Source organism: Sinohyriopsis cumingii, chromosome 7, assembly GCF_028554795.1.
Source record: "Sinohyriopsis cumingii isolate HCF-2022 chromosome 7, ASM2855479v2, whole genome shotgun sequence".
NCBI classification, from domain to species: Eukaryota; Metazoa; Mollusca; class Bivalvia; order Unionida; family Unionidae; genus Sinohyriopsis; species Sinohyriopsis cumingii.
In genome coordinates, this window is record NC_142967.1 from 138380488 (window position 1) to 138397098 (window position 16611).

The 16611-nt window shown below is 34.3% G+C and overlaps 1 protein-coding gene across 4 annotated transcripts in view; it reads right to left on the reverse strand.

Annotated features, from left to right (window-relative positions):
• LOC149796227 (oxysterol-binding protein-related protein 11-like) overlaps positions 1 to 16611 on the reverse strand; it is a 133993-nt gene that overhangs the window by 92114 nt on the left and 25268 nt on the right. For 2 of the 4 annotated variants that reach the window (XR_016422508.1, XM_089966186.1), the window contains exons 7-9: positions 10492 to 10545; positions 6983 to 7119; positions 3490 to 3501 (exon numbers count right to left, since the gene is read on the reverse strand). Coding sequence is in view for 3 of the 4 variants with exons in the window: in XM_089966186.1 (XP_089822312.1) it covers positions 3490 to 3501; positions 6983 to 7119; positions 10492 to 10545 (203 nt within the window). In the remaining variant the exon portion in view is untranslated. The remainder of the gene's footprint in view (positions 1 to 3489; positions 3502 to 6982; positions 7120 to 10491; positions 10546 to 16611) is intronic. The other 2 variants (XM_089966187.1, XM_089966188.1) reach the window with 2 other exon arrangements.

Sequence of the window (16611 nt, forward strand, 5' to 3'; positions counted from 1 at the left end):
TGACCTTCTAAAATTTGTACTGGTTACAATTCATACTGTATGACCTTCTCAACAGTAAGGACTGCTCCTGTTAAACATACTTGGTGCCCAAGGAAGGTAGCTTTTTATAACATGTATACCACGGTACTCTGATTAATAAAGGAGTTCATATGTAATCAGTACAACTAAATTACATCTATGGATGACTAGAACATATTAAAAATCCCTTCCTGGGTCCCAAGTATAGTTTATTAAAACAGTCCCAAGCAAGCAAGCTAGATATAACTATATTACAAACTGTATCAGGTTTACAACACTTTTAATCATCATCATGACAACTATAAACAAATTCTGTAACAACTCATTCTGCATTGACCATTCCAAAAGCGGTGTATGTTAAAAACAATCAATTTGTGCTAAAATGTTAAAATTAGGAACCTCCATCATAAAACTTTCCTTAGATTTGTTCCGACCAAACATACATGGCACCTAGGGAAGATATTTTTTAAAAAAAATGTATGCCAGGGTACTTTGATTAATTTCACAGTGTTCACATTAAAATGATAAGAAAATTCTAAATTGCATCTATGGACGAGTACCCCACTTTAAAAGTGCCTTCCTGGGTCCCATGCATGTTTTAATGGAACAACCCTTAGCATTTTGAGTAAGAAATGTTACTCCAGAATTGAAAATCTTGCTCAAAATGGACATATCCAGCCTTCAGATGTTCAGAATATTTATAAGAAAATCTGTGGTCAAGAAATTTGTTTAATTAGAACCAAGCCCAAATGGATTAAAACTAGGCCAACATTGTTGTCATGGCAACAACCCTAGAACCTAAAGTCTAGTGCAGCAGCAGAGTATAAAATTCAGTACAACAGAATAGAATTGAAAAGCAATTTACATTAATGCAGATACACAGAAAAATGTCAGGATAGGAACCATCAGATAAGTAAACACTGCACAGTAATTTGAGAGATTCCCAATATCCTAAAAAATCTAAATTAAGCTGACCTTGAAAGTGAGTCTGCATAGAAAGTAAGAAACCCGATTCTCACTAATGTTTTTACTGAAAGTAAGACATAATAATAAATCTGCCTATTTTCTTTAATGCATAACGGCTTGCATTCTTTAATATATATATATATATATATATATATATATACACACACACACACACACACACACCATTTTAACTGCACATGTATGGTAGATCAAAAGATTTTGACAGGCACATACCACCAGCAAACTGGATATTAGTCATAAGAGTTCTTAAACATAACTGTATCAACTTGTCTTTGTTTATCCACTTCACAGCCAAATCAACATTTTTAAAGTAAAATTCAAAATTCATTTGGTCTAATTAACAGATTATTTCTTTGTTCGACAGGGTCCTTTGGTAATTAAGTGGTCTAATGTGCTGGCCTTTACAGATCACTATCATCTCACCACTGTCGATGTGGATTTAGGTCTCAGCTTGGCCATTGTGGGTATGTGAGAATGCTTGCCAGTTGCTTCCCCTGGAACAATGGTCCTTCCTGGGGTCTTCCCCCACTAAATACACTGGCTCACATGTGCTAAAAATGGCATTAAAACACAAAAAAACAAAATCAAATTCTCTGTCGGACAATCAGTTGTTGTTGCTATAGGGTTTTATGCCATTTTTCAGCACAATATACATGGTGGCCAGTATAACTGGTGGAGGAAAACACCCTGGAAAACCCTGGGAAGAACCACTGACCCATGAGAAGTTACTGGCCGGACAATTGGTATAGATTTTGCTAACTAAGCTTAATTAAAAAAAGAACTTTTTAATATACCTATTCATTGTGCTGGCCAATTTGTAACTATCAGTTCCAGATTTAATGCAGCTTTAGTATTAGCATTATCATTCACTGATTAATTAATTTTGATTCAGATTTACTCCTTATATAAAAACAAAATCACTTTTTCTTTCAGAAATCTATACAATGGAACTTCGCCTCACAACAGTACTTTACTCCACTCCAGTGGTGTAAGAATTAATTATTAATTTACAACAATTTATGTAATACCTTGACAATATATAATGCCTATTTGATGGGAATTTTTGAAAGAGTTGGATGGTGAAGATTTATTTTATCAGGTGGTTCATAAAAAAATCATGACAGATGATAATAAAAATCAACTGTTGTTGCAAGTATATTTTTTCCTTCATTTGTGCCTGGGCTTCGCATCTTATGTTCTGAAGGTATCATGTGCGTGCACACCACGACTCAAAACAAGATGGTGCTAGGAAGTGATGTAATGTCTGAGTAAAGACCCTGGGTTAATCACTCAATTACGGAGTTTTGAGAAGAACAGGAGATGAGCTGTAACATCTTTATTGTCTTGTATTTTGTGGTTAAAGAGTGTTTCAACAATTGGGTAAATAATAATGACAAAACATGCTTAGTTGGCAAGACATCTATTGCTTGTCCAACAAAGAAACAATGTGGCAACTAGACCTAGTCACCTTTGAATTAAGCTTACTTGGTAGCACTGTTATTGGTTATATGACAAGAAACAATCTATGAAGTAGACCTAGTGATTTAGACAAGTCAATGTTATGATATTTGAGAACTCCTGTGACTAATACGTGTTGTTCAGAGTACATTATAGTCAAAACCTTCAATCTGCCAAACATTTGTGGCAAACATTGGGATTTAAGGAGCTTTTAATATATGTTAACTTACAGCGGCAAACTTGTCATTATAAAGAAACAGATTTTAAACCGATATGTCTAAATCTAATTGCAAAATCACAAATCAATTACAATATAAATAACATTTACTCATTCAAAACTGCATCTAATTAAAAATTTCTTTCACATTCTAGTAATATACTTTATTAATTTTAGATTGTCCATAATTAATTTTCCCAACTATCTACTGATATATTTAATCGAATATATGCTTACCTTGAGAGTAAACCTTCCAAAAAATAAGATGCTCACTAACATAAGGCTAACATATATTCCTAAAGAAAAATACAAACTGCGGCTTGTTTTTGAGTTTTCAGGGTATGTGCAAATCTAGCCAAAATATGGTGTGTATTCCAGCTTCTTACAACAGAACCTTTCATCACCAACTGAAAGGATTTTCATAATGGTTCATCTTCGCTGTTCTCTCCCATATGTACAACCAAACAACATAATTTGTTCAAACTATTACCCCAACTACATTACAAATGAACAAAAAAAATTTCTCTGAAATTATGAAAAAATTAAAACAAAAAAATTTCAGGTTTCAAATTTCCTCTCCTCAGATTTTTCAGATTTAATTACCATTTGTGAGAAGTTCCACAAATGGGTTCAAATTTCAGATTTAATTACCATGTGTGAGAAGTTCCACAAATGGGTTTATATTTCAGATTTGTCCAAAAAAACCTTAAGTACTGTGCAGATAGCTAAAAGAACCAAAGCTAATAAAGTTAGTAGAAATTTCTACGAGTTAATACAACTCTACTACAAACTCCTCTAATTATACTTACTCAACGGGATCGCTATGAGGAGGATTAATTATAAATTACTGCATTACGATTATCCATTCATAATAAATTCAACCAAACAAGCACATAAGCGATAACAAAAATAAAAATAAACATTAAAAAATCTAGGGTTTGTCAGAAAACAGCTTTGCCTGTAGCATGCTATAATAATACATACAGTCCATCCTATTGCTAATACTGTTGTGACTGCTTGAAGAGTGAAAACTATTTTCTAACTTGGGAAAGGTAATCAAATTAAAAAGTACTGAGTATGAACAGTAAGCTAATTATGATTAAAATGACAACAATCAACAACATGGCACGGATGAATTTTTGAAAGTGGACTGCTTTTAAAATAACTTTTCGAGTTTCATTTTTAAATCAAGAAAAATCATCTGATTTAACCCCACTCCATCTAACTTTTAGAAGTTTTACACAAAACTTTACCACTGTTATCATCATTACTAAAAGAAAAAAGTGATATCTGTTTTTCACCAGTCTTATGCAGTAATGGTACACTGCTGCTTTGCTATCAGCAAGAATAGTTTACCCAACAATTCCAAGTCCTTTCGGATTCAAAAAACAATTCAAGAAACAATATAAGCCTTTCTATTATCAAATTCATTCTAGCTTAAAACCAGTTTTTCTTTAAATCAATCAATGATTGGGACACTGATGACAATGCTCCTATTCATTTTTTGCAGTCCTAAATTGCCTCCAAGTAACATGGATTATCATGAATAAATAAAACCCACATTGTATCTTAAGAAAAAAGTTTCTGAAATCCATCAATATACTTGAATGCATTTTTAATTATAATGATCTTTAGTAAATCATTCTGAGTTTTCTATTAAAAAACCATATCTTATTCTCTGAAAGGGTTTTACCCGAAATATTTTATTTATATGTGTGTGATGTGATGTGATTTGAATTTTTTACGAAGCTTTTTATATGCGACAAGAGCATCAATGTAGTGGGTGCTAATATACACAATGACAATGCCATCATATTATCCTGTTGGTTTTTAATGGTCATGCAAGAGTAGAGTTTATAGATGTAAAAGCCTGACTGCTCACTTGTATCAACAAGGGTTTGCTTAAGACAGTTTTATAAACCAGGAGGTCAAATGAATTCGAGGAAATAATTAGCAGAAAGTAAGGGACTGGTCAACTTCCAGAGCTGCCAACCTTCCAGACTCATGTTTAGTGAAAAAGAGATAAAAGTTAAATACCTCACCTGGCTAGTTGCGAGTTTTCAAAAAACTGACATATATGTTCAGTGATTCCACCCAATTTGACCTTGGTTTCTGGCACAAAACTGTTCATGGGTACTTCTAATAACAACAATTAGCCATATATATTAACCTCATCTTAATCCAATCCTTTGAAACAGATGTATTCATTAAATGATTGTTTAAAGAATTTATAGTTGTATGTATATCTGTCATTTTTTAGTTTTAGAAAACTTCCAGTTGAGACCATTTTCTTCACAGGTTTTTTGTAGAATTTCTCTTACAAATATAGATTAAAATACATGTCAAAGCTTGCAACATGGCAAACTGTACCGATTGGATAACTGCCATTAATATCACGACTAGCAGCATGGGACCATTACAAGATCCACTGCTGATAGCGGGATTAAGATTATTTTATTCCTGATTTAAGCCGATTGAGAATTTGGGAATTAGTGATATTTTTAAATGTGGCATGATATTGTGCATTGCTAATGAGAGTAACGAAATTCACGCCAAAATTGTAACAGTTGGGAATTCTGAAGTTCTCAAGGAAATACAACAACAAAGGTAGCCAAGCGAGATTCTAACATGTAAATCTCACAAAAGTAGACTTTTGTCTTAATTAGTATTTTTATGCATGCATCTACATTGCATTTTTGGATCTTAAATAAGCTATTCATTGTTGTTCTAAAATTTAATGCTAATATAGTTTAACAAAGTCTATTAATTCCTTCCTGTTGAATGCTCTACACCTTAGTTGTCATCACAAAACTTCCAGATAACAATTATTGCTATGGGCTTTTTACAGTGTGGCCAAGTGCTTAACTTGGATCAAGACGAGAGCAAATCAGGTCTAAATATTACCAAATGCAGAGTATTATAAAATGTGTTCCAATCTGGTTTATATTGGAGCATACCTCTTGCTTGATCTAGTCCATTGTCCACATACTTTAACTCTGATTATGCCATATGCATTTCTCGTAATGTTTATATTTTGATCTTCCAATAATATTTATCAAGGATTATTGAAATAAAATACATGATCATTATTTAAAGGTGTGTGTAATAAAATTCTCAAAAATGACACCCACTGTTGACACAATCCATACCAAATGCCTACATGACTTGCATAAATTATATTTTACTTGCACATGCAATACTCTGTATTTTTTCACTATGCACAACTGCCACGAAGTTAAATAACAGGAATGATTGGGGGACCACCAATTTTTGTCTGTAATTGCTAAGAACCATGAATTTAAAGACCCAATGATCAACAATCCATTTTTTTTTTGTGGTGGGGGTAACAGTTTCTGAAGTTTACAATAATGTATAAAAGTAGCTAAATGAGCAATAAAGTGACTTGACTCCCTAAGTGATGACATGGCAAGCTGGAAATCTAAGGCAGTCAAGATCACAGCAATATTAACGTACATGATAAATTGTACTAAAATCCAATTTCCTTAGTAAAATTATGATGCAGAAACCAAACTTAGGCGGAGAGGAAATCAAGGGCAATAAATCTACTAAATGATAATGTGGAACAATGGAAATGAAATACAGTCGAGGTCTCATAAATGTAAAGCTGCATACCAAATTTTGTTGAAATCCAACAACTCTTGGTAACTTAATGCTGTGTAAAGAAGACAGGAGGATGGCCAAACAAATGCATATGTATCTCCAAATTATATTATGGAATGTTCTAAAGGACAAATGGAAATGTGGAATGCTGGAAATGAAGCTAATTCACAGTCTCATCAATATAAATCTGCATGCCAATCTGACTGAAATCCAATAAAATTCGATAAAGTAATGCTGCAAAAATCAAAGCCAGGCAAATCAGGGGTCCTAATCAAAAGAAAACATGAATGCATTTCTGTATTCAATACATATCCCATCTTACATGCCATGCAAAATTCTATCTGCTATACAGTTTGAATGCAATTCAAAACAAACTGTATAAAAGTTTGATTCAGTGCATCAAAGCATACTGACAGATAATAGTGAAAACCCTTCAACAGTTCCTATCAGGATGTGTGATACGTGAACAGGGGTTAAACATTCGCAACAAAGACCAGATCAACCATGCAAGACAATATGGGTATATAATAAAAGTATAAACATCATTCATTTTCTATTTTAATTAAATTCTTTTTGAGAAACAAATTTACTTTGTTCCTTCTGGTTCTTTAATAGCTGAACCAATACAGGGGTCCATTGTTTGTACACTCATATTCAATGTTTGTTGTCTTTTTTGCTAACCTCGGTGGCACAACTGTAAAAACATTTTCTGTGGAGCCTGACTGAGAAGACTTCTGCTGAGACCTCTGGGTTGGAGGGGGTGGAGGTCCACTATTCAAAAACGATTTTGATCGCACCTGATCTACAGATCTGGAAATCTGAAAGAAAGAAAATTATAATTTTGTCATGCTTGATGAATTCCATTTCTTGAAAAAGCTCCGTTAATAAATTTAGGATTTCAAAGTCCAATATTGTCTTCTGCAAGGTAGTTACATTAAAAGTTTTAAATATACGACTTGGTATTTTCCTGTAATATAAGAAGCAGACTAATGCAATTCACCTACAAGTCTATGTTTAATTACTTGTGAATTACTTTTTATCTTTCCTCTACAAAATTTACTTGAGTGTTTTAGCATTAATAACTATGACATCAGTAAGAATATCCTTCTTTAAATATATAAAATTCACTTAAAACAATGATATATCAATTGGTTTCATATACGTCCCATTATCTACTTTATTCTCGTATACCATATAAATGTCCTGTTCTTCAACCAACAGAATAATGTATTCGCCTAATTCAGCAGTCTTAGCAACCAAATATTTACTTCAAAATGAAAGAAACAGATTTTTATCTTTCCATTTCTTTAATCATGGAAATGTATCACTGAATTATTACTAAAAATTTCCGTTTCTTCGGCCAAACAGGGTCCCATTTAACTAGCACATTTGCTTTGCATCTAATAATTAATTGCATGTCATTTTTTATCACTCAGCCATTTGAGCCTACTGGATTCATGGTTTTTGTACTTAACAACACTATAATACTCTGAAGGTTATATTGTGCTGAGGCAAGTCGAGTAAAATGTGTGAGTGATTTTGATTTTTAACATAGCTTGAATTTTTTTTAGTCGTGCCGCTACGATGTCTGCAGTGTGACAGTTTATAGTAATGTCTAACACTTGGGCATCATGCCGCAGACATGTAGCATGATGTCCCACCCAGTCACATTATCCTGACACCAGGCAGACCAGTCCTAATGCTAATTCTTAATGCTGAGAGCTAGAGAGGCAGCTGTTAATACCATTTTTTTAAGTCTTCGGCATGACTCGCCCTGGGATCAAACCCATGACCTCCTGCATCTGAGGCGGACGCTCTAACCACTAGGCCATCGGAGCAGTAGTAGAGTAAAATACTTTGTCCAAAGACATATGATGGTAGCTCATCTTGGCTGATACTAAGACAGGGATCAAACTCACACCCATTTGGTCATAAGCTAAATGCTTTAACCACAAAGCCAACATGATTCAGCGTTCATAGATAAAAATATCTTGAGAATGGACTTTACAAAACAACATCTAAGCTTCTGCTGGCGTTATTCCCAACAACTCATTTGATATGTCCCAAATAGGACATTTACTTGAATCTAATGCATTAAAGTAATTGGTTACAAGTAGCATCAACAAAATCCATCACCTATGATAAACAGGAATACAAAAAAGCTGCAGGCATAACCAATGTACAAGACAATGAGAAAGATTGTTAGGTATTTGTAGTGTGTCACAAACCATATGAAAGTTACACATTTCTCAAAATTTGTATCTGCATTACCTAATAATCAATACTGCATAAACAAATTTTGGGGATGGGGTTTACATCTAAATTATATATACATCTAAATATTACAGGTATATTTTTTACATCTAATAAATTATATTTTGTTTGGTATCATTTTTTGTGGCTTTGCATAAAATGGCATCTTTGATTCCTGAATATCCTGAAAGGTTGGGTTTCCTGTTTTCATTAGTGGTCAATAATTTTTTCTGGTATTTCAATGTATATTCTGTTACAACCACAAAATCCATATAAGAGAGTCCCTTTATGTCAAGCCCACCATTTCTGTAAAGCTAGAAAGTAAAAAAAAGTTAACACTGAACATAATTTACAAATCTTTAACACCAACTTTAATCTAGGGTTGGACACAGACAGACAGACACCAAAGTGATCTCTAGGCTAACCTTCTGCCAAAGCAGGGTAAAAACAAAAATGGCATTCATGAATTTCGCTGAATTCCATGTAATTATTTTTTAAAGGAAAATAATGCAGTTTTTGTACTGACTTTATACTTATATGTAACTTGCATACAGACAGTGATACATAACTGGCGAAATTCCATCTGACAGATAAGGTACAGCAGAAACCATGTTAAAGCAAAAATTTGAGGAAGAAGTTGATTAGCATGCAAGGTGCTTCTAATAAAAGTTACTTATGTATCCATATTTAATCCCTTGCTACTTACTGTATATACTTGCTTCCAAGTCAAGTCCAACTGCAGACTGCACTGTTCTATATCTGCCATCGCATATTGCACTAGCAAATCTAGGTCTATGCAGTTTATTCAAAGTAATCAGTAGAAGTAACAACATAGACTCTAATCTGTCAAATGATTATGCAAGAGCAGACCAGGGTCTATGCTGTTTGCAGTGGGACTTGACTTATAAACAAGCACTTACAGAATTCACAAATTGTCATGAACATTGACTTATAAACAAGCACATACAGAATTCACAAATTGTCATGAACACAATTTTTGCACTTGGATTCGAAAGTGCAAATAACGTCACTTCAAAAGAAAAGTAAAATTTTAAAATTCTCAAAATTAGTTTTAATCTATTTTTTGCCTTATAAATCTGCATAATTTCATTCATGCAAAGGATTCAAAGTATGGCTTTCATGTCGTAAGAGTTAAACTGTTGAAACAGGTCTTGAAATATAGAACCATGACTGCATTCAGAGATGTTCGGACAGGTCGGTAAATATAGAACCACGATTGCATTTAGTAATGTTCAGACAGGTTTGTAAATGTAGGACCAGTATAGCTAGCATTAAGTAGCAATAGGACCATGGCTGCATTCAGTAAGGCTAGCATTAAGTAGCACTAAGCTAATACTCCTACTATGTGTTCTGCTATTGAGTGGTGCTACATGACAAAAGCTGTGAGTGTGATAGCTCGCTAATGAGCAGTCCATGAAAGTTTCGTTTCCCTTGCAGAACAGCTTGCCAAATGAGACTAGCAAACAGGCGAGAAGAACCATAGTTCAAGGTTAATTGCCTAGCATGTATTTAGACTAACATTAGCCTAGCATGTATTTAGCCTAGCATGTATTTAGACCTCTTTTCAGTAGATAAGAACAAATGCAAATATCTTTATTAATTTGTTAATCAATGAAATGCAATTTAAAAATTGGATAAATTCATTGCTATGTTGGCTCGATGTGAAAATTTGTTCATCAAGCTGAAAATTCCTTTCACAGCAAAAATGATTCGGTAGCAAGCGTCTTCAATGCAATCAGTGCATACAACTATCCTTGATGAATGCAGCACAGGTCTTTTTTAACTGGCATTCGATGCAGTTATTCCAATAATGTATATTCTACATATTCTCTGGCATGTTAACTAAAAGTTTGAAAGAGCAGACAAAATTATCAAGGTTTTAAGAAACTAATTGTGGAAAAAATATTAGTCCCTACATATTGCACGATCTGGTGTATTTGATGATTGGAATTTACTTTCACCTTCTTTTTCTGAAAAAAAGACAAAACAAAAACACAAAGAACAAATTTAAATTTATATTCCATGAGTAAAATAGAGGAACTAAGATCTAGCTTAGTAATACTATTGAAAGTTCCATATAAAGACTTGACTGTAAAAGCTACACAAGATCCCGACTGCAGGTTCTACCATCTGTACTCGCTTAAAGTTCAAGTCAAACTGCAAACAACCAAGATCTTGATCTGCCACAGCATAATGCACCTGCAGATCAGGGTTGAAGTTGCTTGCTAACAATCTGCACAGATCCAGAACTGCTGCCGCATTATGTGATGGTAGATATGGGTCTGTGCAGCTTGCAGTTGGACTTGTAAGCGACTATATACAGTACACAAGATCCTGACCATAAAAGCTACACGAGTCTGAGATGAACATTCTCTTCCATCTCATCAACAATTTTTCAATCAGGTAATCAAACATCACAATTCAATGCAATGAATCCTTCAAACAGTCCAATTAAACAGTATCCCTTTAATGAGCTCCCATAAATCCCCCAGAGTTATTAAGTCAAAATATCACACTGTAAACCCACAAAAATTTCTCACGGTTGACCATTTTTGGTTGGAATGGCTAGTACCATGGACTGAATCCAGGTCTGCAGAAGTAGATGTTGAGTATCCAAAAGACTGTGATATCAACAGTTCTTAGCTATCTGAGTTATCCTTTTTTTTTGAAAATCTCATACTTCTTTTACAACTCCTTAGTTTAAAGTAAACTTGTACCAAATCCAAATGCATTTTTCTTATCATATTGCTCTGATGATATGTTGATAGTCATAAGCCCACCTTGCACTTGGAGAAACAGTAGAAGATGAGGGAATCTTCAAAATAAAAAGCACACCACTACTTTTGACCCAGGGTGAACAAAAATCTTGTCAACATTCATAATCTTTTTTCAAAAGAATTTCAGACAATGTCCCCTACTGTTAGAGTTCCACTGGCACGAAAATGATCATTTATTCTATACATCATTCAAACAAAAAGTTACTGGCATTGTTTCTTAAAGTTTCTTTGGTCACTCCTGTAAACTCAGTTATTAATTCCAAAATCAATCAGCCGTCAAACTTTGTTAAATATGACTGAAATACTCACTGATCACAATGTTTAGTGCAGAAAAATAATGTGTCAGTGTTTCTGTATTGCTTTGTACCTGTTGTTTGCCAGTCATAGTTTGCAGTCATTTCCATGTTGAAAAGGTATTAAAGAACCTAGTAATCACAACATGCAAAAGAATTCAAAGAATAGTTTCAAATTCCTTATTAGAATCTGGAAGCTCAAACTGACAAGCACAACATCATAACTTTGAAAACACTGAAATTTCACGGCTAACATACCATCATGCTCCTGTAGACAAAAACTTGATAATAGAAGAAGTAAACTGATTCCAGTTTGTGTGGTTTGGTACAGGAACTGAGATAATGTTAATGTTGGCTTATAATTTTACAAAAAATATTGCAAAGTGAAATTTATTATAATTTCTGGTATCCACAACCACAACAAACATGGGTACAGGTTTTAGTATCGACCACAATGGGAGGATCCGATGCTACTTACCTGACCAACGCATATGACATAATATCATCCCTACCAACTCTGTCAGTGCCATCAGATACCTTGCCAGGGACGGTGCTGGCATTAATAAAGTTATTGCCAACCTCAGTATTTTTTTCTACCAATTTTCAAAAAATGTCACCATTTTCATAATACAGTACTACCTATCTCGATATCCTTGTGACCAAGGTAATATTGTCCACTTAAGTGGATGTTGAGATAAGTTTCGGGGAGGGGTGGGGGCTACAAAATATATCAAATTTTGCATAAAGTGAAATTTGTAAGAGGTAACCTGGCATCAGTGACTAGGATTTACATTGAGAGTGTGTACTGACAACTTACAACTGTGTAGAGGAAACATTAATGCGTTAAGTAAGGTACATGTATAAGAAAAATCCATGAATTTGAGTATGGATCACATGTCAGAAAATTGATATGTCATTCACATCTGATTAGAAAAAAAACAAATAACTCAAATGTAAAAACATTAGTCCTCATTTGATCTATATCCCATTGTCAACAAACATGTGTCACTAAATAATTACTGAGAAATTCGTTGTTGCCTATGGCTTTAAAGCTGTTTGCATGCTACATTGTACATGGCCTTGATTTTGGTCAGTTGGAGAGCTCTATCATCTTGCCGAGGCCACCAATGGGATGAGGCTGTTAACAGGGAAATGAAAACACATGAATAAATTAAAAAGCTTAACAAACATCTTTGCACCCAAACATCAATACAGTGCGACCCTGCTATAACACGGTAGTTGGGAGCCATAAAACCTGACCGCGTTATATACTAAACCGTGTTACATGCAACCAAGTCAGTTAGGTGAAGAAAATGTACCCCAAAAAAATTGTGTGTGTGTGTGGGGGGGTGTGTGTAATAAATGCGGGCGGTAAAATACCTGCTTTGTCGGCACAGTTACCATCTTAAATTGATGCATATTAAATGAGAAATACACCTGTATTGAAAACAGAGAAACCATAATATAATAGTTTATTTAGAGAACCATGAATTGGTACATATACGTGAATCCTGTTTATATATAAATGTCTAATGTATATGATGAATAGAGTATCAACACCGTGTACTCAGATGCAAACCTTATCATATATATTGAATCCACAATACAAGTGATTCCATCGAAAATATGCACACACAAAGCTTTAAAATATTCATTATTTTGTAACAGGTCATATTTTAAGCGTTTCAAGCCACCGTTGGTAGCATTTGTAAGCATAAACTTTTCCTTACAAAAAGGAAACTGTCACAGCACAGTTAACGTGTGCCAGTCACGTTGGAAAATGCAAAATTCCATCAGATTCCATCACTTTTATTTAAGTTTGGTACTGACTTCCTTTGAAGAAAAGTTCTTTGCTGTTATTGAAAGACTGTAGTCGGCTTTCTTTGATGAAGGGCGCATGCGCTATTGAAGCCACCGCTAAAGGACAGCTTTGGAGACCCAAACGAATGCCCATTTCTTATTGTGGTGGCAACATCAAATAATTGTATTGCATGATTGAGACTGGTATTTTTTCCATTTGCTGAGTATGTTTTCATAACAGTCGGTGCTTCAATGGTAATCTGTTTCCTTTGAAATTTCAGCAAACTATTTTATCTGGGTACATTTTTAAAAAGGAATTGGCTGTCGTTTAGACTATTCTAGTTAGTGTCCCTCCATGCCTACTGAATAAACCAATAAGTAAGATGTATTTTTTTTACATATGTGGTAGCAGCATGATGCTGCCTTCCACGCATGCATCTGAAAATTAACAAAGGGTCAACGGATGATAGAGACACAGGTGTTCTGATGACAGGGATTATTAAAGAAAACGTAGTGTTCTGAAGGATTTAATTCTGAGTGAAAAGAAGAGGAATTTTACTTACCATCCACATACAATGTCAGTCTTTGTAAATATATTAATTACTAGCGAGCGGCCAAAAATCCGACAACAAAAGAGCGGATATTTCACAACATACAGAACTCATGCTAGATGTCAGGGTAAGCGGATTATGATATAACAATGCACTGTTTAGATGGTTTGTCAGTATGAACAAAGAATTTGTTTATGTAACAATAGATAAATTTCAGTGCATTTTATATCCAGTTTGTAGCATCCTTTCATAGGGCCTCTGAATTTCTGCACTCCAAACCAATGGTTGTATATAAAAGTTTAAACAGCCAACAATGTTGCCAACAAATAAAAAAGCCACATGGTATGTTTTGCAGCCAATAAGGAAAAACGTTCCAAGTTTGCGACATTGGCGAAGACCTACGCAATCCCAGAATAAACTTCTTCTAACTATTAAGAAGAAGAAAAAATACTTTTTCGTGTATGAGAAAAATACATATAAAATTTCAGGAGCCAAGCCATGATCGTCTTGTATTATTCATAAGTGATCTCTTCCACAAAATGATAAGCAACTTCTTGTTTTTTGCGTACTTTTTAAGAATTTTTTTTGTGCACAAGAAAAATACATGTATATGAAATTTCAGGAGCCACGCCACGACCGCATTATATCCGAATTCACATTATAACAGAGCGCACTATAGTGGGGTCACACTGTAGTTTCAAAAGATTTTAAATTTAATTTACATTTTATTCTGCCTTTGGTAGCAAATGAAAGCATAAACATTTTCCCTGCAAAGCAGAAACATTCATGGCACAGTAAAAGTGTTCCAATATCTTTGGAAAATGCAAACATTGATCAGATATCATTGCTTTTATTTAACTTTGGTGCTGACTTCCTTTGATGAAAGGTGCTTTGTTTTTATTGAAGACTGTAATCTGCTTGTTTTGATAAAGGGTGTATGTGTTATTGAGGTCACCACTAAATGCAAACTTTCAAGGACCAAGCAAATGGCAATTTGTTACGACGGTGGTAACATCAAATAATTGTAGAACTTTAATTAAGACCGATTTTTTGTTTCATCTGTTCAGTATTTGTACAGAACAATTGGAGTTGCAAAGGTAATCAGTTTTCTTTGAAGTTTCATCAAAACTATATTTTTAGGGTACATTTTTATAAAACAAAATCACCCACCCACCAACATTAATTTAGTCAATAGTAGCCATTCCTGTTCCTGCCTTCGGAGGTCAATCTATTGAAACTAATCTGGTAGCATGTATATCACAGTGCATCACAGCAGACAGTAACCAGGCAAGGTGACTGCATACCAGTGTATCCCCCAGGGGTCTAAAACTGACGGTTAAAAAAAAACCTTGGTGTCAAAACTGGGGGTCAATTAAAAAATGTGGGTGTCAAAAATGTACTGACAAATTTTCATCTGACTTGTAATTTTTCAGCTTGAAATAGGTTATTGCAACTTGCACAACATACTCTCTCTCTCTAAAAATACAAATAAACGAACATGCACAATTAACATACAAATGCATTGTCCATTCAAAGAATAATTTTATTAGTTCATTTTCTTTTAATGTCATACTTTTAACAGTCTCCTTATAATCTTTTTGAAGCAATATTATAGACCAACACATTACATACAAGCCAATACAAAAAGTCTAATAAATCTTTGTAACCAAATGGCAGTTAATTTACTGTATGTCATAAAATGTGTACCATCATCAGTTTCATTGCACTTAGTCCTAGAACAAATGTATCCAAAAATCTAAGAGGCCAATGATTCATCTTGTTTCTAATAAGTTACACATGAACTATAAGATCTTTCTTTTACTGCAGCAAAGTTAAAAACCAACAAAATCTGCAATGACACCCTGACTGTGTAATCCAAATAAACATCATTTGTCTCCGCAAGTTTACTGATTTCTTTGTTGTGAAAGAATGTCTTGGGTTATAATGTGTTCTCCAGATATCTTGTGGCGTACAATGGCAGATTTTTTAAAATTCTTAAACCCATGCACGAAAGGATTATTTACTTTTGCAGTCTTTGCAATCATGCGATCAAAAGTCACACCAGTAATTCTAATCGATGTGCCGTATTCCAGTCAAGGGAATTATTTTCTCTACTTTTCATTCAAGTTAGATCCACAGTTACTCTTTTGTGTTCTGCTTCTTTCACTTTCTTCGCTAATGATTCTCAGTGCACGATGTTTTAATCTGGAGATCACTTTCTAGTGGAACAAGCATCGAGTTAAACACATGGATGACATCTTGCTGAGGTCGATGGAAATTGCATGAGAGCTTGCGAGATTAGGCTAAGCTGCTCCATCATAACATTGCCTATGCTAGTCTGGTTCCTTATTTCGTATGTTCCATGCATTGTACACCGCAATACAAATAGAGGAGAGCAACATAGGGAGTAAACAAAGCGGGGAACAAGTCAATGCTCGAAATATACATGATGCCACTCCTCATCCAATGCATTGGATATTAATAAATCCTGATCGCATTATGCGAATCCTTTGCGTTAAAAAAAATGCACAGTAACAAAATGTGCGTCAATTTTCTCCAGCGTACGTTCCTGATACACAAATATCTGTCTAGGGAAACACTGCTGCATACGCGGA